General features: G+C 42.1%; 1 protein-coding gene across 1 annotated transcript in view; it reads right to left on the bottom strand.

Annotated features, from left to right (window-relative positions):
• Positions 1–20,785, bottom strand: part of LOC131130086 (disintegrin and metalloproteinase domain-containing protein 10) — a 35,316-nt gene extending 14,531 nt beyond the window's left edge. Inside the window, exons 1-8 of the mRNA XM_058074212.2 lie at positions 20,610–20,785; positions 17,545–17,692; positions 15,993–16,111; positions 15,772–15,921; positions 8,566–8,654; positions 7,029–7,151; positions 4,960–5,052; positions 4,712–4,880 (exon numbers count right to left, since the gene is read on the bottom strand). Coding sequence (XP_057930195.2) covers positions 4,712–4,880; positions 4,960–5,052; positions 7,029–7,151; positions 8,566–8,654; positions 15,772–15,921; positions 15,993–16,111; positions 17,545–17,692; positions 20,610–20,679 — 961 coding nt within the window. The 5' untranslated portion in view covers positions 20,680–20,785. The remainder of the gene's footprint in view (positions 1–4,711; positions 4,881–4,959; positions 5,053–7,028; positions 7,152–8,565; positions 8,655–15,771; positions 15,922–15,992; positions 16,112–17,544; positions 17,693–20,609) is intronic.
• Between the last annotated feature and the right edge of the window lie 602 nt (positions 20,786–21,387).

Genomic DNA, 21,387 nt, shown 5'->3' with positions numbered 1-21,387 from the left:
ATATATTTAGAGTAGTTACAGGGGAACTAATGACTAAGACACTTGCATTTAGAGTTGTTACTGAGGAACTAACGAGGAACGAATTAATTAAGAATCAATGACTAAGGCACATACATTTAGAGTAGTTACAGGGGAACTGATGACTAAGACACATACATTTAGAGTAGTTACTGGGGAACTAATGACTAAGGTACATACATTTAGAGTAGTTACAGGGGAACTAATGACTAAGGTACATACATTTAGAGTAGTTACTGGGAACTAATGAAGAAGTAATGACCAAGGCACATACATTTAGAGTAGTAATTACATTTAGAGTAGTAATTAAAAATGAATAATACACAAACATTTAGAGTAGTTACTGATGAACTAATGAAGTCATGACTAAGACACAAACATTTAGAGTAGTTACTGATGAACTAATGAAGAAGTAATGGCTAAGACACATTTAGAGTAGTTACTGAGGAACTAATGAAGAAGTAATGACTAAGACACAAACATTTAGAGTAGTTATTGAGGAACTAATGACAAAGTAATGACTAAGACACAAATATTTAGAGTAGTTACCTGTGAACCAATGAAAAATTAATGACCAACACTCAAAAATTTAGAGTAGTTACTGAGGTTACCAATGGCCATACAGGCTTTGCCGTAAGCAAAGCCCAGAAGGCGTGCATGTGATGTGCTGATATTTCAGCCACGGAGGTTCTTTGTTCACGCACCTTTATTTCCGGTTGAAAGACAAACGTACGCCCATGGTGCTCCATGCGTGTGGAGTAAACGGGTGGCGTGTTGGCCATAGGGTGAGAGTGCACGTATCACATGGAAAGTGCATTTCATATGTTTTATTGGACCTTTGCATATCGTCTTTCCGTCTCTTTGCTATGACTCTTGCATTAAATACAGGATATCAATCTATTAGATTCCTTTTGCAAAGCATTTTGTTATTTCCGCCTTCTACATCTGTGGTGCATGTGCTGCCTGAGGTCACGCTTGGTGAAGAAAGACCATCTACATGCTGGCCAAGTCTTTTAATAAGCCTCATTATGGAAAGGAATCTCCAATATCTTACACATATTCCATATGCTAATAGACCATTTATGTTGATACATTGGAAATATACAGTATATATGTGCATATACATCACGTGACGTCGTAAAAGCTCTGTGGTAAAAAAAAATGTGAGTGGAGAAAGTGTAATTCTCCCACATACTATAGAACCAATTGTGTATGCTGTACCGATTTGATGTGTTTGCTTTACAAAGAAAAGCTAGCTATGTGTTTTCAACCAAAACTCGTGTAAACAAGAGAGTTATTTTTCTGAAATCATTACCAACTTTAGTAACAACCCTGCTGTATTGTTTGGTACGGTGAACAGATGAACAAACCCTCCACTTTCACTGCCCTCATAGTTCATGTATACATGGAAGTGCAATGACTTCAAGGTATAAAAAATAAGTAACTAAGTAAAATAAGTAACTATTCAGGCTGCACGGCGGCCGAGTAGTTAGCGCGCAGGCCTCACAGTTCGGATACCTTTTCAGAGACGTTTGCATGTTCTCCCTGTGCTTGAGTGGGTTTTCTCTGGATACTGCGGTTTCCTCCCACATTCCAAAAACATGCTAGGTTAATTGGCAACTCCAAATTGTCCATAGGTATGAATGTGAGTGTGAATGGTTGTTTGTCTATATGTGCCCTGTGATTGGCTGGCTACCAGTCCAGGGTGTACCCCAGGGTGTACTTCTCGCCTGAAGACAGCTGGAATAGGCTACAGCACCCCGCACGACCCTCATGAGGATAAGCTGTAAAAAATGACTGAATGAATGAATGAACTAACTATTCTGCAGCCAGCTCAACACCCGGCACCTCGTTTATAAAACGTGCTTACACACAAAACGGGCAAAGGTTGGGATTTATAAAATAAACTTAGCGTGAGAATGTGCGCACCGGGACGCCAACCACAAAGTTGCCGTATATATCTTTTGGAGACGTGGCGATAAGGCCACATATTAGAAGTGTGAAGTGAAATCATATGGTAGAAATAAACACGCAATGGAAGCCAATTTTTTGTCAACATAACTACGACATCCTGGTTTTGTCATTGCTTTGCTTATATTATCTCAAATGTGCTATCAATTAGCAAAAATGTACAAAACATGCTCACAAAAAAATAGAAATGTATTCTTTGACATCCGACCGCTTTTTTTTTTACTTCTATTATGGTGCGCCCCGTTCCACTGATGCTGGTGACTCGCTCATCTTCCTCTTGTTCTCCCACTGCTATGTCCTCCATGATGATGTTTTTATGGCCTCCAGGTCTCCAACTAAGATGTCCACCTCAATTTCAGTGAAGTTCTGCTTTTTCGTCTTTGGCTTCTGAGCGGCCATGATTCAGAAGGAGCAAGCGAAATGCAAGCAAGGCTGATTAAATATGGCCGCAACATTCATGAGGTACTTAGCATGGACCTTTCATGGTAAAATTGCGTGCGTTTTATAAATCTGAATATTTGTAGGCATACACAATTTTCAGCTTTTGGGCATACGCACACTTTTAGTACGATTTCTACATCATGTTTTCTGAATGAGCCCCCTGGAGCTGATGCACGTAACTGTGTCTCAGACCAAATAGCTATGACCTGGGGTGTTCCCCAGGGTTCAATCCCGGGACCCCTATTGTACATGCTTTCCTTTAGGCCGGCTCATTTGCGTGTCCTACCACAACTATGCAGACCACACTCAGCTCTACGTGTTACTGATGGCTCTGCACGTTTACTTTGTCACTGCTTCAAACAGATCAAAACAACTTTCTCCAGCTCAACTCAGACAAAACTGAAATTGTTGTCTTTGGCCCACAGAAACATAGACAAAGTGTTATCAGTCACCCTGAGACTCTTTCTCTAAAACTTCATCATCATTTGAGAAATCTAGCGTAACAATGGACTCAGATCTCAACTTTAACAGCTACATGAAATCAATCATCAGCTTTTTATCTGCTAAAAAAAAAAACATTGGCAGAATCAAGGGAAAAAGTGCTGAAGGTAGGTTTAGACTGATCCATGCCTTTGTCTCCAGCAGGCTGGACTACTGTAACGGCCTTTCTCATCGAAACCAGCTGTATGAGCACATTAGTCCAGTACTTGGGACTCTGCACTGGCAGCTCTGCTTGTGTACAAGTCTCTTCATGTCTCGGTGGCCAAAGTGCATCTCTGACATTTTAGAGCCAGGTCTGAGAAGCTCAGGTAGTGGTCTCCTGAGTGGTATCCAGAGTCAGGACTAAACACGGTGGGGCTGCCTTTCAATTTTATAATGCCAAAATCAGGAACAGCTTTCCAGAAGAGTTCAAATCCAAGCTGAAAACACTTCTAATCTACTCGCTGTGTCACTACTCTAGAATTATCATGCTGAAAGCTGAGTGGAATATAATTATTAAAAGTTTTGGATGTCAGGCATGTTGGTTGAGGAGTTTGCTCACATGTGGTTTATGGTTGCCAAAACCAAAATACTGCCTGCAAAACAGACCCAAATGATAGGATGTTGAATCCCGGCAGAGCCTCGGTTCACGCTGCTAACAGGGAAGCCATTTCCAAGCTATAGTACACCTCTTCAAGTTAGACTTTTGCTACTCAACAGCAACTCTTGGCCCTGGGTACCTGTTGTTTTAAAGAAAGCTGGTGTCCGGTCATGACCTGGGAGTCCTACAAGTCATATAGGCTGCTACGCCTCAATGCATCAACACTGCCCCGTGCAGAGATTCAAACATGGACGCAGAGCAGAAAAACATTATTTCAACTTTCAAGTTGAGCATGGACACACAAACGTTCCCATTTCTGTTTGGGTTCCATAGGGTCTTTGTCAGTGCTGGGAGATTGGAATGTTTCCACTTGAATGGGAGCCTTTCTGCTGTTCAACGCAATTACACACATACTAATGCTACTACAATGACACATGTGCTAATGCGAAGACAATTAGATGCTGTACATACTAATGCTAATGATAAGACAGATGCTAATGCTAGCACAATTACATGCTAATGCTAATACGAAACTATCTTAATGCTAAGACAATTAGATACATGCTCATGATAATACAAAAACATGCTCATGCTAAGACAATTCGATACATGCTAATGTTAAAACTAATAAATGCTAAGACAATTAAATACATGCTAATGCTAATACTAAAATATCTTAATGCGAAGACAATTAGATACATGCTATTGCTAATATTAAAATATCTTAATGCCAAGACAATTAGATACATGCTAATGATAATACTAAAACATGCTAATGCTAAAACATGCTAATGCTAAGACAATTAGATACATGCTAATGTTAAAACTAATAAATGCTAAGACAATTAAATACCTGCTAATGCTAATACTAAAATATCTTAATGCTAAGACAATTTGATACATGCTAATGATAATACTAAAACATGCTCATGTTAAGACAATTAGATACATGCTAATGCAAATACTAATATATACTAAGACAATGAGATACATGCTACTGTCAATATAATATATGCTAAAACAATGAGATAAATGGGAATACTAATATTAATACATGCTAATGCTAATACATGCTAATACTAAGACAATTATATACATGCTAATGTCAATATTAATGCATGCTAAGACAATGACATACATAGAATGCTAATATTAATACATGCTAATGCTAATGCTAAGAATGCATTGCCTCTAACTCACCAGGCTTGCCCTCCCAGGCGAGGCCCAGCACTCCGCTGTAGTCTCGGTTGGTGAGCAGGTAGGACAGGCAGAAGTTGCCCCAATTGTTTTCCGAGTAGAGACTCAGAAGCTTCTCTGGTCCGATGTAGAGAGGATGCAGAGGATGCTTTTTGTTCTCCTCTGTCATGACCTGGCCAAGACAGGAAGAACTACATATGAGACTGTAGCGTTGAGCCATTATGCGTTACGAATACAAGTTTAGCTCATACAGTGAGGGCTTTCACTTGAAAGTGGATCAGCTTGATGCCATCGAACTCCACTTTGTCGTATATGTCATTAACAGCACGCATGTATGACGCCACCTGGGAACACAAACACATTCAGTGTGGTGGTTGGGGTTAGGGTGTTTTTCAGTGTGCTGGTTAAGGTGTTTTCCAGTGTGGTGGTTAGGGTTAAGGTGTGTTTCGGTGTGGTGGTTAGGGTGTTTTCCAGTGTGGTGGTTTGGGATTAGAGTGTTTTTCAGTGTGCTGGTCAAGGTGTTTTTCAGTGTGGTGGTTAGGGTTTGGGTGTTTTTCCAGTGTTGTTGTTAGGGTTAGAGTGTTTTTCAGTGAGGTGGTTTGGGGTTAGAGTGTTTTTCAGTGTGGTGGTTAAGGTGTTTTTCAGAGTGGTGGTTAGGGTTTGGGTGTTTTTCCAGTGTTGTTGTTAGGGTTAAGGTGTTTTTCAGTGTGGTGGTTTGGGATTAGGGTGCTTTTCAGTGTGGTGGTTAGGGTTAGGGTGTTTTTCAATGAGGTGGTTAGTGCTTGGGTGTTTTTCAATGTGGTGGTTAGGGTGTTTTTCTAGTGTTGTTGTTAGGGTTAGAGTGTTTTTCAGTGTGCTGGTTAAGGTGTTTTTCAGAATGGTGGTTAGGGTTTGGGTGTTTTTCCAGTGTTGTTGTTAGGGTTAAGGTGTTTTTCAGTGTGGTGGTTTGGGGTTAGGGTGCTTTTCAGTGTGGTGGTTAGGGTTAGGGAGTTTTTCAGTGTGGTAGTTAGGGTGTTTTTCAGTGTGGAGGTTAGGGTTTGGGTGTTTTTCAATGTGGTAGTTAGGGTGTTTTTCCAGTGTTGTTGTTAGGGTTAGAGTGTTTTTCGGTGTGGTGGTTGGGGTGTTTTTCAATGTGTTGGTTAGGTTGTTTTTCCAGGGTTGCTGTTAGGGTTAGAGTGTTTTTCAGTGTGCTGGTTAAGGTTAGGGTGTTTTTCAGTGTGGTGGTCACAAGCTCAAAGAGGCATGTGAAAAGCAGTCACGTGAAAGTCAGAGCGTATACTGCAGGAGATGGAACACACACAAACCCCAGCGGGGGGAGGGGTAGCGGTAGGGATTTCTTGGACTTTACCAGTAAATATTATAAATATACAAAGGAGACAGGGAAGCAGGTCAGCAGGTGATTGACAATAGCCCTTTGTCTATTTACAGCTAAAGATCATGTCACGGCATCACTTACATTATGTTTTCATACCACCTTGCAGGTCTGGCAGGAAGCCAGGGATAACAACATATGTGTGTGTGTGTATGTGTGATTGCTTTATGCGGAAAAAATGCTGCAAAGTTAGCTGCAAAGTTAGCTGCATTATGTTCATTGTGAAAAGATCATGCATGCCACATCAGCAGCCCAACCAAGTGTGTTTCTATTGATATTCTATCTATTAGTGGAGGTGCTTGACCTGTCCAATTCACCACTATTGCCTTTCTCTTTCTATTTGGTATATTCAGTAACATCTCAGATGTCGAATACAGCACAGTCCATTAGTTCACATCAGGGCTAACGTGTCAGGACGTCAGAGGCTGGCTTACTGTCAATATCAGTGTCTTCATGCAAATAGAAAATGAGCTTCTTGGTAGTACGGTAATCACTCGCTACATCACAGTTCAAATAGCACTCCCAGTGTTTCAAATAATGAGTAAATGATGGCTGTTTGGTGGTTGACTCAGATATCGAGAGACAAGTTCTATGTGTGTCCTATTGTGGTCACTAGGCATCAGCGACATGATGAGACATGAGGTTATATTGCCTGACCTTTACACTGCATGGAGACAGACTACCGGGCAATATGATGTAAACAAAGAATCATAGGAGTGTAAAAGTAAGGGTGTTAGTTCATGTCTACAGGGCTCCAACAATGCTAAAACATGTGACTAAAAAGTCCTAAAGAGGTTTTTATTCCATTTATTAACATTGACTCATATCACAGAAATCCTGGTACAATCAATCAGGGTTTTACTGGTTGGGGGTACACTACATACTTCATATCAACTACAGACATAGTACAGATGTTACTTCCCAAGGTCCATGCTGTGTGAAGGTCACCTGAGCAACAACTGCTTTCATGGACTTAAACTTCTTGAAGTAGAGGTGGTCGGCGGTGAGGTGCAGCAAGCAGGTGATCTTGGCCTCCTCCGCCGTTCTCCTGCCACGGCTTACTGCTGCCTCCTGCGGGACGGTGAGAGGAAGGGTCACATGGGAGGGAGGGGGGTCACGGTTGAGAACCGGCAGGAACACAACTGATGGGAAGAACATCTGCTCAGACCATTTGACAGCAACCCAAGATTGGAAGTGATGCAGCCAGGCAGGCATGATAGGAATAAATGTCTCCACAGTCTGTGTTGACAATGGACGCTGGGGACATCACCTCCCTTGATGAACAATAAGCCGGCGACCCAAAGAGAACATTAGCTGAATAGTCCAGACGAGGCGGATGTCTACTGGACGACTTTTGTCAACACAGTTGAGCCGTACTGTACAGATACTATCATTGGTATGAATGCTCCCTTATGAATTACACCTGCACAAGCATGCATCCATTCGTCCATCTTCTACCGCTTATCGGGGTCGGATCGCAAGAGCAGCAACCGAAACAGGGAGGCCCAGACTTCCCTCTCCTCTTGCCTCTCGTTTCCAGGACAGCTGGGAGACATAGTCTCTCCAACATGTCCTGGGTCTTCCCTGAGGCGTCCTGGAAGCATCCTTACCAGATGCCCAAGCCACTTCGTCTGGCTCCTCTCAATGCGGAGGAGCAGTGGTTCTACTCCGAGTCTCTCCCGGATGACAACGCTTCTCACCTTATCTCTAAGGGAGAGCCCAGCCACCCTACGGAGAAAACTTATTTCGGCCGCCTGTACCTTTGGTCACGACCCACCGGTCATACAGGGAACAAACAGTATGGATTAGCTGGTCCGATACCCCATACTCCTGGAGTACTCCCCACAGAATTCCCAGAGGAACATGGTCGAATGCCTTCTCTAAGTCCACAAAACACATGTAGACTGGTTGAGCAAAGTCCCATGCACCCTCAAGGATCCTGCTGAGAGGGTAGAACTGGTCTACAGTTCCATGACCAGGACGAAAACCACACTGCTCTTTCTGAATCCGAGATTCACCTGTCGGACAGATCCTCCTCTCCAGACCCCCGAATAGACCTCACCAGGGAGGCTGAGGAGTGTGATTCCACGATAGTTGGAACACACTCTTTGGTCTGCCTTCTTAAAAAGGGGGACCACCGCCACGGTGTGCCAATCCAGAGGTACTGCCCTCGATGTCCACGTGATGCTGCAGAGCCATGTCAACCAAGGTGCGCCCACAGAATCCAGGACCATAAGGAAGATCTCATTCACCCCCGGAGCCCTGCCACCGAGGAGCTGAACCAGCAAGTCTGATGACACGACCTCAAAGTCAATCATCAAACTGCAGCCCAGGGTGTCCCGGTGCCAAGTGCACATGTGGACACCCTGTGTGTGTGCCGCAAGATTTTTCCAATGTAAAAAAGGTTGAAAAACACTGATGTGCAGTGTATGAGCTATATGTATATCTGTTTAAAGTGTGTGATGGACACAGTGGACTTTCCTACCTCATGGAGTTTTAGGCTTTGGGCAAGTACATTTAGATGTTCAACACCACAGAATCCAGGCGCAAGTCCAGTTTGTCTCGTTGGGAGGACTGCAGGAAAACCAACACACCTCATTAGAATGCTAACCTCTGTCTTCAATCTTTATTCATCATTCATGGACAATCAATACATACTTCTTATTGTCCCCCCCGTGCCCCCTACTTACCCATGGACCAAGAAGAATGCTGACAACCATCACAGTGTCAGATATAATTTATCCTGAACCCATTAATTTGTTATCACTTAATGAAAACCACCTTGTCTGATATCATTTATCCTGAATCCATTCACTTGTTACCAATTGAGGACAACCACCGTGTCTGATATCATTTATCCTGAATCCATTCATTTGTGACCATTTAAGGACAACCACCGGGTCTGACATCATTTATGCTGAAACCATTCATTTGTTACCATTTAGGGAAAAAAACACAATGTCTGATATAATTTATCCTGAATCCATTCATTTGTTACCATTTAAGGAAAACAACCATCTCTGATATCATTTATCCTGAATCTATTCATTTGTTACTATTTCATGAAAACCAGCGTCTGATATCATTTATGCCGAAACTATTAATTTGTTACCATTTAATGAAAACCGGTGTCTGATATCATTTATCCTGTACCCGTTCATTTATTACCATTTAAGGAAAACCACCATGTTTGATATCACTTATTCGAATCCATTCATTTGTTGCCATTTAATGAAAACGCCCATGTCTGATATCACTTATCCTGAATCCATTAATTGTTACCATTTAAGGAACACCACCATGTCTGATATAATTTATCCTGAATCCATTCATTTGTTACCATTTAAGGAAAACCACCATGTCTGATATCATTTATCCTGAATCTATTCATTTCTTACTATTTCATGAAAACCAGCGTCTAATATCATTTATGCCGAAACTATTCATTTGTTACCATTTAATCAAAACCACCGTGTCTGATATCATAGTCCTGAACCTATTCATTTGTTACTGTCGATACAGTCACTGATGATACAGTCAGTGTTCATCTGATTCTCTGGTGTTAATGTTTGTGCGGTATCATAAGTGTCGTATTCCATGTAATGGTAATGATAATGGTTTTATTTAAACAGTATTGACCCCTGAGGAACTCCGCATGTATTATATGAACTTGCAGATGTGTGTTCTCCTAGCTTTACGTATTGCTTCCTGTCAGCTAAGTCGCTTTTGACCCAGTTCAGAACTAATCCTCTTATTCCGTACCTTTCTAATGTAGTTATTAGGATGTCATGATTGATTGTATCAAAGGCTTTTGTTAGATCCATGAATACTGCGGCTGCACACTTCCTATGATTTATAGCGTTAGTGATTTCCTCCCTAATTTTGATCAGTGGCATGGAGGTAGAAATGTTAGCTCTGTATCCATAATGACTTACTGATACTAATTTGTTCGCATTAATGCATTTATCCAGGTAAAGTAGGTACAGGAAGAGTAGGAGAAGTCAAATAAATAAGAGTAAGATGGGATGAAATAAGCTGTGATGTTGTATGTTAGCATAAAGTAAACCATAGCACAGTTAACGTCTGCAAGCTGGTTTTAAACAAACAGAGAAGCTTCCATTGTTATGTAGGCCAAGGTCACTACCAGGGGGGGAGACCAATCAAGGTGTTTTATCCTCCTGGAGTCATAAAGATGCGTCGTGTTTGATCCAGGTGCGGCCAAGAATTAGCTGAAGAGCGCCTGGAGACAGAGACGTGCTTGTATTGTGGTTGTGGTAGCTATAAACCTACGTTATCTCCTTATCTGTAAGTCCAATATGGATATCAATGTTTTCCTTTGGCGCTTGCACATTGCAATCTTAACAATAGTTTTGGGACACTTGGCCGGGGAAAGTGAAAACACAGGAAGTGAAAATATTTTTTGCAGCGATAACAGCTGCCACTCCCCAGGGAAGACTTAGTTCAAGTGTGTGAGCCACCTTCATCAAGTCCAGGATGCATTCTTCACGAATCCTAAAAATCTCTCCGCCTGTATTTGCAAGAGTGTCACATGACCATGCAATGTGATTGTCAAGCCTATGAAAAGAAAAGTGCACTTCTTTTCTTTCTTTTTCACTGCATTTTTGCCCATCATCCACAATCCTTTGTGAAACAGGAACACATATTTCATTCCCCGTCTGTGCCTTCTATAGATATGAAAAAGGGGGCATAACAATGCATGCAATGTGGTTTTCTATTCATGATGTGAGCAATTAGTCACAGGTACATTCATGATATAATGTCAAACTTGCATTATTTGCTCCATTGCACTTCAGCTTTCACACACAGGTTTCTTTCTTTGGTGCATCTTAGTGCTTTTTTTAGACATTTTTTGCAGTGTATGAACGTTGTTCCAGGCCGAGCCTGGCCCTTCAAGAAGAATTGCAATGTGGGAAGTTGCGTGTTGTAGTCTTCTGCGTCCTGATTGGCTGTAGACCACCAGCTGTTGGGGTCCCGGCCATACATGGCTAGCAAACTAGCTAATACTGTAAACAATAGAAGGGACAAAAGAAGCCAACCGAAATGCTCTGCACCCAAATGGCAGAAGAAGCCGGACCTCCAGACACGCCGAAGGTAGGCAAGCCACACAGGAAACACACAAATCCTCGAGTCACGACGTGAAGGAATAAAAAAACGCTTCAACAAGGACACAAAAACGCCACAGCCGAACTGTGAAGATGCACGGTAAGAGGAGCTCATTAAAATTCAACTTTAAGACAATTTTTAAGAGAAATGTGAGAAAATGTTAATACCTGTCTTAAAAAATCTTTTACAGCCTTAAAACACAAAATAATTGCATAAAAAATGATGCTGGCTACTTTACTACTGCAGGCTAAGTACTGCAAGCTGTATTGGGAACCCACGCCCTGCGATAAATGAGGGAACACTGTACTGGTGTGAACCATTACATGCATATTTAGCTGCCACATGCTAGCTGTTTTTCTCTCTTTAGAAAACACGGAAAAGGGAATGACACAAATACAAATAAAAGAGTGGACAGAGAAACAGTCAATCCAAAAGCAAATATGAGCACTGGCGGACTTTCAACACAGAGCAGACAGATTTGGAAATGTGGCATTCCCAAAGGGCTTTCTGGAGAAATCAGCGGGATAGGTCTGACTTTGGGACGGTTGAAATAATGCTGGCCCACAGGGGAGCCGTTGCATTGGTGCAGCTCCATCAGTGGCGAGTCCAAGTCAGCCAAGAGTGCATCAGGTGGAGACATTAAGGCATCGTCTGGCAGCCAATCCTCCATGTTGTGTTAAGTCACATGACCTGGGATGACTTTTACGTTGTTTGTTTTATCGTGTCGGCTAACTTCAAAGCTTGCCAAGGAGGCGTTCCCGTCCTGCCAACGCATCTCTGCAGCCCGGTAGAGTCACAACACACCATGGGGTCACACCACACCACAAAACTCTCATGCAGCCAATCACAAACCTGCACTATTGTGCCAGACGTGACACAAGTGGTTGTGGGGTAGATGACATTTAGGTCCCGAGCTAAGCGCTCATCTTTTGGCCTTGTTTGTACGCCGATCAACTTGGTGCACACAGCAATCCACTCAATAGCAGGCACCTCCGATGCATGCTAATCTTTGCAGACCGCATGGTGACTCAACACCACACTAATCAAAGTTTGGAAACAACGACATGATTTCTCAATCCCTGCCTTGTGCAAAGCCGCTGACCAGCGATTCTGAAAACATGACAGGATGATTCATGGCCACTTTGACGCAATATTAAAACGACTTTTGGACATGCACGTCCACATTCAGGCCCCAGAGGCTGACAGAAAATGTCCGGCTTAGCAAAAAAGATGACAAAATAGCCGTGCAGTATTCCCAGACATTTTTGAAATATTCATATCTTACTGTCACGTGGCCCAACATATACAGACTACAATATTACAGTATGTCTCATCCACAGTCTAGTCATATTTAAGTTGTATTAAAGTCGTAGTTAAGTCATATTAAAGTCATATTATAGTCATATTAAAGTCCTATAAAAGTCATATTAAAGTCCTATAAAAGTCGTGTTAAAGTCGTATTAAAGTCACATTAAAGTCATATTAGTCTTATTAAAGTAATATGAATGTTGTATGAAAGTGATATGAAAGTTGTATTAAAGTCTTATTAAAGTCATATTAAAGTTGTATTATAGTGATATGAAAGTGGGATTAATGTCATATTCAAGTCATGTTAAAGTCATATTTAAGTCATACTAATGTAAGATTAAAGTAATATTAAAGTCATCTTAAAGTCGTATTTGCACATCGAATCGTTTACCAACGAGCCCTAAGTGGAAGTCATGGAGCAAAAGGGAGGGTCCATACAGGGAGGGCGTTGCTAATAAACTTTTCCCACCGCAATCAGTGGCTCTACCAGAGTTTCTTACATACTGGTAGTCCCCCAAAACAGATTAGACTTTACCCATGCTGTAGAAAACCTAACGCTAAAATGCTAAAGCTAAATAGCATTGAGAGACGTCTTGAAGGAACCCCTTTTCCTTAGAAACTCCTATACGGTTTTTCAACTTCTAGAAAGTTGGGTTCGCAGCTGGTGGCACAAACTGGAATTATATAATATTGTGCTATTGATCATAAAAAGTCATATATTTGAACAATATTTCATAATCAACATGAACTTAATCCTGGGGGGGTAGAGCCACCAATCATTTCAGATCTACAGCAACTCTAAATCCAACCCCTTGGGGCCACACTGGGGTCCCACGTCCGCGGGTGACGCCATGCCTCTCCAAGGACATTCAAGCTTTTGTTCAGCTCCCAGACCACGTCCACAGGAAGTGGAAGAACAGGTCCTACCAGACGAGAATGTCCACTGGCTGTGTGCCCGTCCACAGATGGGGTGCGTCCATTGTTGTGTGGAAACACCGTGTGCCACATTCTTCACCCTTTCCTGCAAGATAATTGGACGTTCTCTGTTTGGCTGTGGCGTTCAGAGGGGGCGGAACAAGGCCACACTCTTTAGGGTGTGTGACCACTCTGGTCTAGTTTGTTGGTACTGTACCTTTAAGGGCATAAGGATCAGAACCAGGTGGTTTTGATTTGACCCATGTACGTTTGCTCAGTGCAGAGGAGTTTCCCAGTACGGCTTTGGACCTGATAAACGGCAGACTCATGCACGTGTCTAGCTATTATGGGTTTATTATGGTTTAATATGGTTTTATTATGGGTTAATTGTGGTTTAATGTGGTTATTATGGTCTATTGTGAGTTTATTATGGTTTAATATGGTTATTATGGTCTATTATGGGTTTATTATGGGTTTATCATGGGTTTCTTATGGTTATTATGGTCTATTATGGTGTATTGTGGGTTTATCATGGTCATTATGGTTTATTATGGGTTTATTATGGTTATTAAGGTCTATTATGGGTGTATTATGGGTTTATTATGGGTTTTGTATGGTTATATGGTTATTACGGTTTATTATAGTCTATTATGGGTTGTTATGGTCGATTATGGTCTATTGTGGGTTTATCATGGTCATTATGGTTTAATATGGGTTTATTATGGGTATTATGGGTTTCTTATGGCTATTATGGTCTATTATGGTCTATTATGGGTTTATTACGGGTTTATTGTGGGTTTATTATGGTTATTATGGGTTTATCATCATCATTATGGTCTATTATGGATTTATTATGGTCTATTGTGGGCTTATTGTGGTTAGTATGGTCTATTATGGGTTCATTATGGGTATGTCATGGGTTTATTATGATTATTATAGTTTATTATGGTCTATTATGGGGGTGTTATGGTCTATTATGGTCTATTGTAGGTTTTATTGTTGTCATTATGGTTTATTATGGGTTTATTATGGATATTATAGTTTATTGTAGTCAAAAATGGGGTTGTTATGGTCGATTATGGTCTATTGTGGGTTTATCATTGTTATTATGGTCTATTATGGGTTTATTGCGTTATTATGATCTATTATGTCTATTTATGGGTTTACTGGTTATTGTGGCTTATTGTGGGTTACGTATCAAGCATCAATTTCACTATATCTATGTTTTACATGAATATAACCATTTACCCCGCGATCATGTTGGATCCATTACGGCGGTGGTCCTGGTCACATCTGTCTTGCCGCCTAGTGCCAGAAAGAAATAGGCACTGCGGGGGCTGTCAGCTTTGGCTACGAAACCTGCACTCATGAGAGCAGATCTTGATGCGATAACTAGCCTTGTATACCGGAAGTTTGCGATAACTAGTCTTGTATACCGGAAGTTTGCAATAACTAGTCTTGTATTCAGGGAGTTCTTGTAAACAATAGACGTATTTGCCTACACAGCCGCGGTGTCGTAGGTTTAGGTATTTTTTTTGGTGCTCTGAAATAATGTGTATTCCAGACTGCACCAATTGTGTGAGTTTGTGGTGGTAGCCATCTTCTTTATTGCTTCATCACATGTGCTTGAACGACACTGCAACTCATGCTCACGCTACGGCAGCTGAAAAGGGACATGAAAGACACCACCACTTCTTGAAGACAACAACACATCATAGGTGCCTTTTTGCAACAACAGCACTTGTTATTGTTGTCTGGGTTTAACATGGACGTCTAAAAAGTGGCAGACCAGAGTTCAGGCTGCAGGGTGATGAATAAAGAGACCCAGTTTAGCTCAAAAGTCCAGTTGGTAGAGTCATGAGACAGACCAAGCTGACACTTTGGAGTTCATACAATGAGTAAGTACTAACACGTACGTATCTGTTTTCATGTTGATTATTAAATTGACCTAAGAGTGCTGCGGCATCTGTGACGTCTTCCATCCACAGCATTCATTGCTGGTTCCAACAAAAACACAAGCACTCAAACGCACCATTGGCATGTTGGCGGTCAAACATTGTACTACATGTCATCATATAAAAGACGTCTTTGGGATCAGACGTGCGGGTTTATGGGATTGTGTTCAATCCTCTTGTGCAGCGCTACTGTGTCCAGTCATTATGGGATGTATCACAATGAAATAATACATTACATTGTCTGTATGTGGTTGGTGCTCCCCCAGCATGATTTGCTCAGTGTTATGATGGAAATTCACATGGGAGCACACAAGGTGGAATATGGTAGGGGTGCAATCAGTCCGTCCAATCAGTCACCACTTTCATGCTGCTGCAACGTGTTCCCTCACCCATGTCATCTTCACGATAGATGATGGAGTGGTGATGGATGATGTTGTATCTGTGGGCCGCTTCCACGTGATAAGTGGCGTTCAGCGTGCTGATGGTTCCTTCAAACTGGCCCTGTAACACCGATCCATGACACGCTGAACCGTCTTCCCCTGCAAGAAGACCAAGACAGAGACAACCACGTCAGCCTGAGTGAATCCTTCTGAAGGCTTCACACGCTCACCTTCCAGGGTGCCTGAATATAAGTGCGAGAGGTCGGGCGCCGCGCCGCCATCTTCACTGATCACCTCAAAGTCGCTGGAGAACTCCTGGGAGGCTCGTCTCAGGCGCAAGCGGAATGTTCTACAGGAAACAACGACACACGTCTCAAACATTGCTGTTGAAATCACTTCCTGGGTCAGGCTTTCACCTTCCAAAACCTCGATGACCATGCAGGCAGTCATGCACAAAGACTTTAGACACCCTTTTACTAGCATCACTAGTTCATGAGGAACCATCGTACCTAACCCAGACTACTACTCATCACTTCCTCACCAACTACTCTACTTGTTAGTTCCTCATTAATTCCTCTGTAACTACTCTACTCGTTAAATCCTCATTAGTTCCTCGGTAACTACTGTACTCCTTAGTTCCTACTTAGTTCCTCATTAGTTCCTTAGTAACTACTCTACTCGTTAGTTCCACATTAATTCCTCGGGAACTACTCTACTCGTTAGTTCCTCACTAACTACTTTACTCGTTAGTTCCTCATTTGTTCCTGGTAACTACTCTACTCATTACTTCCTCACTAACTACTCTACTCATTGGTTCCTCTGTAACTACTCTACTCATTAGTTCATCACTAATTCCTCAGTAATTACTCTACTCATTAGTTCCTCAGTAATACCACTACTTATTAGTTCCTCACTAACTACTCTACCCGTTAGTTCTTCATTAGTTCCTGGTAACTACTCTACTCATTACTTTTTCACTAACTACTCTACTCATTAGTTCCACGGTAACTACTCTACTCATTAGTTCATCACTAATTCCTCAGTAACTACTCTACTTATTAGTTCCTCACTAGTTCCTCAGTAACTACTCTATACGACTCATTACTTGGTCATTACTTCTTAACTAAATACTCTACTCATTACTTCTTCACTAGTTCCTCAGTAACTACTCTACTAGTACTCTATTAGTTCCTCACTTACAAATCTACTCGTTAGTTCCTCATTAGTTCCTGGTAACTACTCTACTCATTACTTTATCACTAACTACTCTACTCATTACTTCATTAATTCCTCAGTAATTACTCTACTCATTAGTTCCTCATTAGTTCCACAGTAACTACTATACTTATTAGTTCCTCACTAACTACTCTACTCGTTAGTTCCTGGCAACTACTCTACTCATTAGTTCCTCAGTAACTACTCTACTCATTAGTTCCTCAGTAACTACTCTACTCATTAGTTTGTCAGTAACTACTCTACTCATTACTTCCTGACTAACTACTCTACTCATTAGTTCCTCTTTAACTACTCTACTCGTCACTTCCTCACCAACTACTCCACTCATTAGTTCCTCAGTAACTACTCATTACTTCCTCACTAACTGCTCCACTCATTAGTTCCTCACTTCCGCTTTATCTGTGGCATGGCAAAAAAATGAATGCTTTTGATGTGTCATCTTTGAAATTTCACATGATTGACTTTGCAGTTTCCCCGTTTCTACAGACAAAGCGGTAGTGTGGGCGTATTAGGTGACATTAGACCATGGTGACAGCAAGTCCACACCTGTGAAAAGCAGTAAAGTCCAAGTCCAGCGTGCGTCTCTGAGGTTGTGCGGCTCTCCGGGCTCGTAGGTGCTTCCTGTGGAGATCCTCCTTGTCGTATGCGATCCCCTCGTAGTGACTTATGTACGGGCTGATCAATCCTGCAGTGCCTTACGGTACAGGAAGACAGCAGCTTGGTATCAAACATTCTACCTTTGCAGAGCAAAGAAAATGCTGCAGTTGACTGCTACAGATGAGCCAAGTTAATGTCTACGGACTGTAGTACAACCACGTACTACAGTAGTACAGTGACATTGTACTACAGTAGTAAGGGGATGGTGATTGTACTACAGTAGTACTGTGACATTGTACTACAGTAGTATGGTGATGGTGACATTGTACTACAGTAGTACGGGGATGGTGATTGCACTACAGTAGTACGGTGGCATTGTACTATAGTAATACAAACATTGTGATTGCACTACAGTAGTACGGCGACCTTGTACTACAGTAGCATGTGATGGTGATTGTACTACAGTAGTACGGTGACATTGTACTACTGTATGTAAATGCCAAAATTGTGGTGTAGATTGTCAACTTTGACAGAAAGAGAGGCTTACTGGGGGCGGATGCTTACCGAGGTACTACATAGTAGTAAACAGTAGTACATGTCATGTTTACTATTTAGCCTGAGATCCATCTTATTTTTATTGATTTGATTTTCTTTACATTACAATTCAGCTGTATATTTGTTCTATCCCATTCTTGCTGCACCGTTGCTCTTCTGTTCCCATTTTCTGTTATGTCTCGCCACATTTGACCTCCAAAAAGAGCTGGATCAGTGAATCAAAGTTGACGTGTGTTCCAAAAACACTATCAAGAGCGTGGACATCCCGTGAATTTGCAAGGACTGCAGGAACACACAAAGAAGTCTAAAAAAAAAGGAAGTGTTGATTCACTCCTGCCCACGTCCTTGCAGTCTGGTTATATTTATATATTACATTCATCCCATCATAGGTCACCATGACATAATCCTGCTCCTATCCCACTTATCACCTAATTCTTGTCACTTCCAAAACTTGGTAGTCCATTGGTAGATAAAAAGAGGCTCCATGTCCAGGCTTCATATGAAGCACATTGATTTTATTCTTCTTATCAACATTGCCACACCCAAGAACTACATTAATAGCGTAGTGAGCTACTAGCCTGCTAGCGACTAGCTTTAGCACACACTGACTTCCAATGCCTCAGGCCGCTAGCCAAAGGTAATGCTACATATTCTTTCTTTCTATGTTGCTATGTGACATCAATGCACCCAGGAAGGAAGTTATACTAAAATACTCCAAGTATAACATGTTAGCATCAATGTACCTGTTACTACATGCTCACAGCATGGATAGAAAACATTGATGGAGTTTTTTGGGGCTCTTTAAATAGCTGCCTTTCTAGCCATGACATGCATTCATCAGCTGCCTCTTTTATCTGACAGAAAAGAAGACAGAAGACAGAGAAAGAAAAAAGAAAAAGAACCAGAATAGTTTTTATTGCCATTGTCAGTGCAGATTACACAAAGTAGGGCCTTTTTGCAGTGTGATGGTGTAACATAAAACAGGCTAGTAATAAAAAAGTAGTACAACTATCAAGGCATGCAAAAAAAGTTAGATTAAGTTAAAGCAAATGAAGCATTATATAGGATAGATGCAGATAGATGCCCCCAACCCCCCCCCCCCCCCCACAACCACCCATCCCCATCCAACACACACTAACTGCACTAAGGATCTCCATGAGTGATAGGATGATATATGGCATATATAGCATAGATGTAGCATCAATGCAACCCCCCCTCCCCAAAACACACACTAACTGCACTAAGGATCTCAATGAGTGATAGGATGATATATAGCATATATAGCACAGATGTACCATTGATGCAGCCCCCCCCCAAAAAACACACACTAACTGCACTAAAAATCTCCATGAGTGATGGGATGATATATAGCATATAAAGCATATATAGCACCGATGTAGCATCGATGCAGCCCCCCCAAAAAACACACACTAACTGCACAAAGGATCTCCATGAGTGATAGGATAATATATGGCATATGTAGCATATATAACATTTATAGCACAGATGTAGCATTGATGCAGCCCCCCCCCCCCAAAAACACACACTAACTGCACTAAGGATCTCCATGAGTGATAGCATAATATATAGCATATATAGCACGGATGTAGCATTGATGCACCCCCCCCCCCCAAAAAAAACACACACTAACTGCACTAAGGATCTCCATGAGTGATAGGATGATATATAGCATATATAGCACAGATGTAGCATTGATGCAGCCCCCCCAAAACACACACTAACTGCACTAAAAATCTCCATGAGTGATAGGATGATATTTAGCTATAAAGCATATATAGCACCGATGTAGCATCAATGCAACCCCCCCCACAAAACACACACTAACTGCACTAAGGATCTCCATGAGTGATAAGATAATATATGGCATATATAGCATATATAGCATATATATGTAGCACAGATGTAGCATTGATGCACCCCCCCCCCCCAAAAAAAAGGATCTCCATGAATGATAGGATGATACAGCCAAGTGTGTGAAGGAGCCATGTTGCAGTTCTTCCTTCCTGCAGCTGCACCAAAACATCCTGTACAATAACCGTGCAATAAACTGTGCAATAAACCAGTGACTTGGCCATATGTGTACTATAGTTTATAGAACTTCCGATTTGTATTACCCTGATTTATCTACTCTGATACTAAGGATTGTGGGAAACATTCCAAGAAACAAAGTTGAAGGTGAGAAACTGAACAGATCCCAAAGCCGTCTGTTGAGTTAGCAAGCACGTTGAATATGACGTCCATAAAAGAGGTTGCGGTGTGTTGGAGATATTTGGGATCCCAAAGTCAAGCCAACATGTTCTCGCTTGTCCACACGGAGAACCTACGTACTTATTCCAGAAACACAGAGGTGATGGTCACCAGCAGCTTTGGCAAGAGGACGGCTTTGGACAAGCGAGATGACAGAGGAGATTGGTTTATGAGAAAGACATCCGTCCTACCTGCAATCCCTTCCCAGCTGCCCACCAACAGGCAACCAGCAACCAGCAGGCAGCAATCGTCAACCCTCATGATGGTCTCATTCCACCTTGTCTTCGTCCTCTTCTGTCTTCTTCACGTTTCCGCCTCCACTTCTCCTTCATACCTTCTCACCACCTCTCTCCTTGAGGGACTCAAATCCGCGGTCTCCCCTGGAAGCAAGAATGCGTGGTGTTGGGAAGTCGGTGCAGAGGCAGATTCAGACTTGTTAGTGTTCATGCAGGCCCACCAAATCTGTGGAGCACACCATGACAAGAAAAACACAGGCAGTCAGGTTTGAGGAATCAAGTTGGAACCTGAAGATGCGATCAAACCTTACACTGCACATCTGCTGGATTGAGGTCTTGGCTCGGGTGGAAGACTTCAGGAACCTCAGGATCGTGTTCACAAGGGAGGGGCATGAAATGGACAGGTGAATCGGTCCTCCGAGCTTTAGCTAGCCACCAAAAGAGCAACAAACGTGAACCCGGAAGTTCTCTCCATCCCTCACATGGAGAGGAGCCAGCTGAGGTGGCTCGGGTATCTAGTCCCGATGACGCCTCCCTGGTGGGGTGTTCTGGGCACGCCCAGCCAGAAGGAGGCCACGGGACAGAACTAGGACACGCTGAAGGGATTGTTTTACAGCTGGCCTGGGGACGCCCACTATGGTGTCCACCCAGGTGGAACTGGAAGAGGAGGCCTAAGAAGTATGGACTTCAGTGAAAACACGGGTTGTGCTAGGTAAAGTAAAAGCATCAGCCT

This window comes from Doryrhamphus excisus, linkage group LG4 (genome assembly GCF_037039965.1).
Source record: "Doryrhamphus excisus strain RoL-2023G ecotype Guam linkage group LG4, RoL_Dexc_Guam_v1.1, whole genome shotgun sequence".
In the NCBI taxonomy this organism is placed as follows: Eukaryota; Metazoa; Chordata; class Actinopteri; order Syngnathiformes; family Syngnathidae; genus Doryrhamphus; species Doryrhamphus excisus.
The sequence above is the reverse complement of the archived record's forward strand: the minus strand, read 5'-3'. Positions and strand labels throughout refer to the sequence as shown.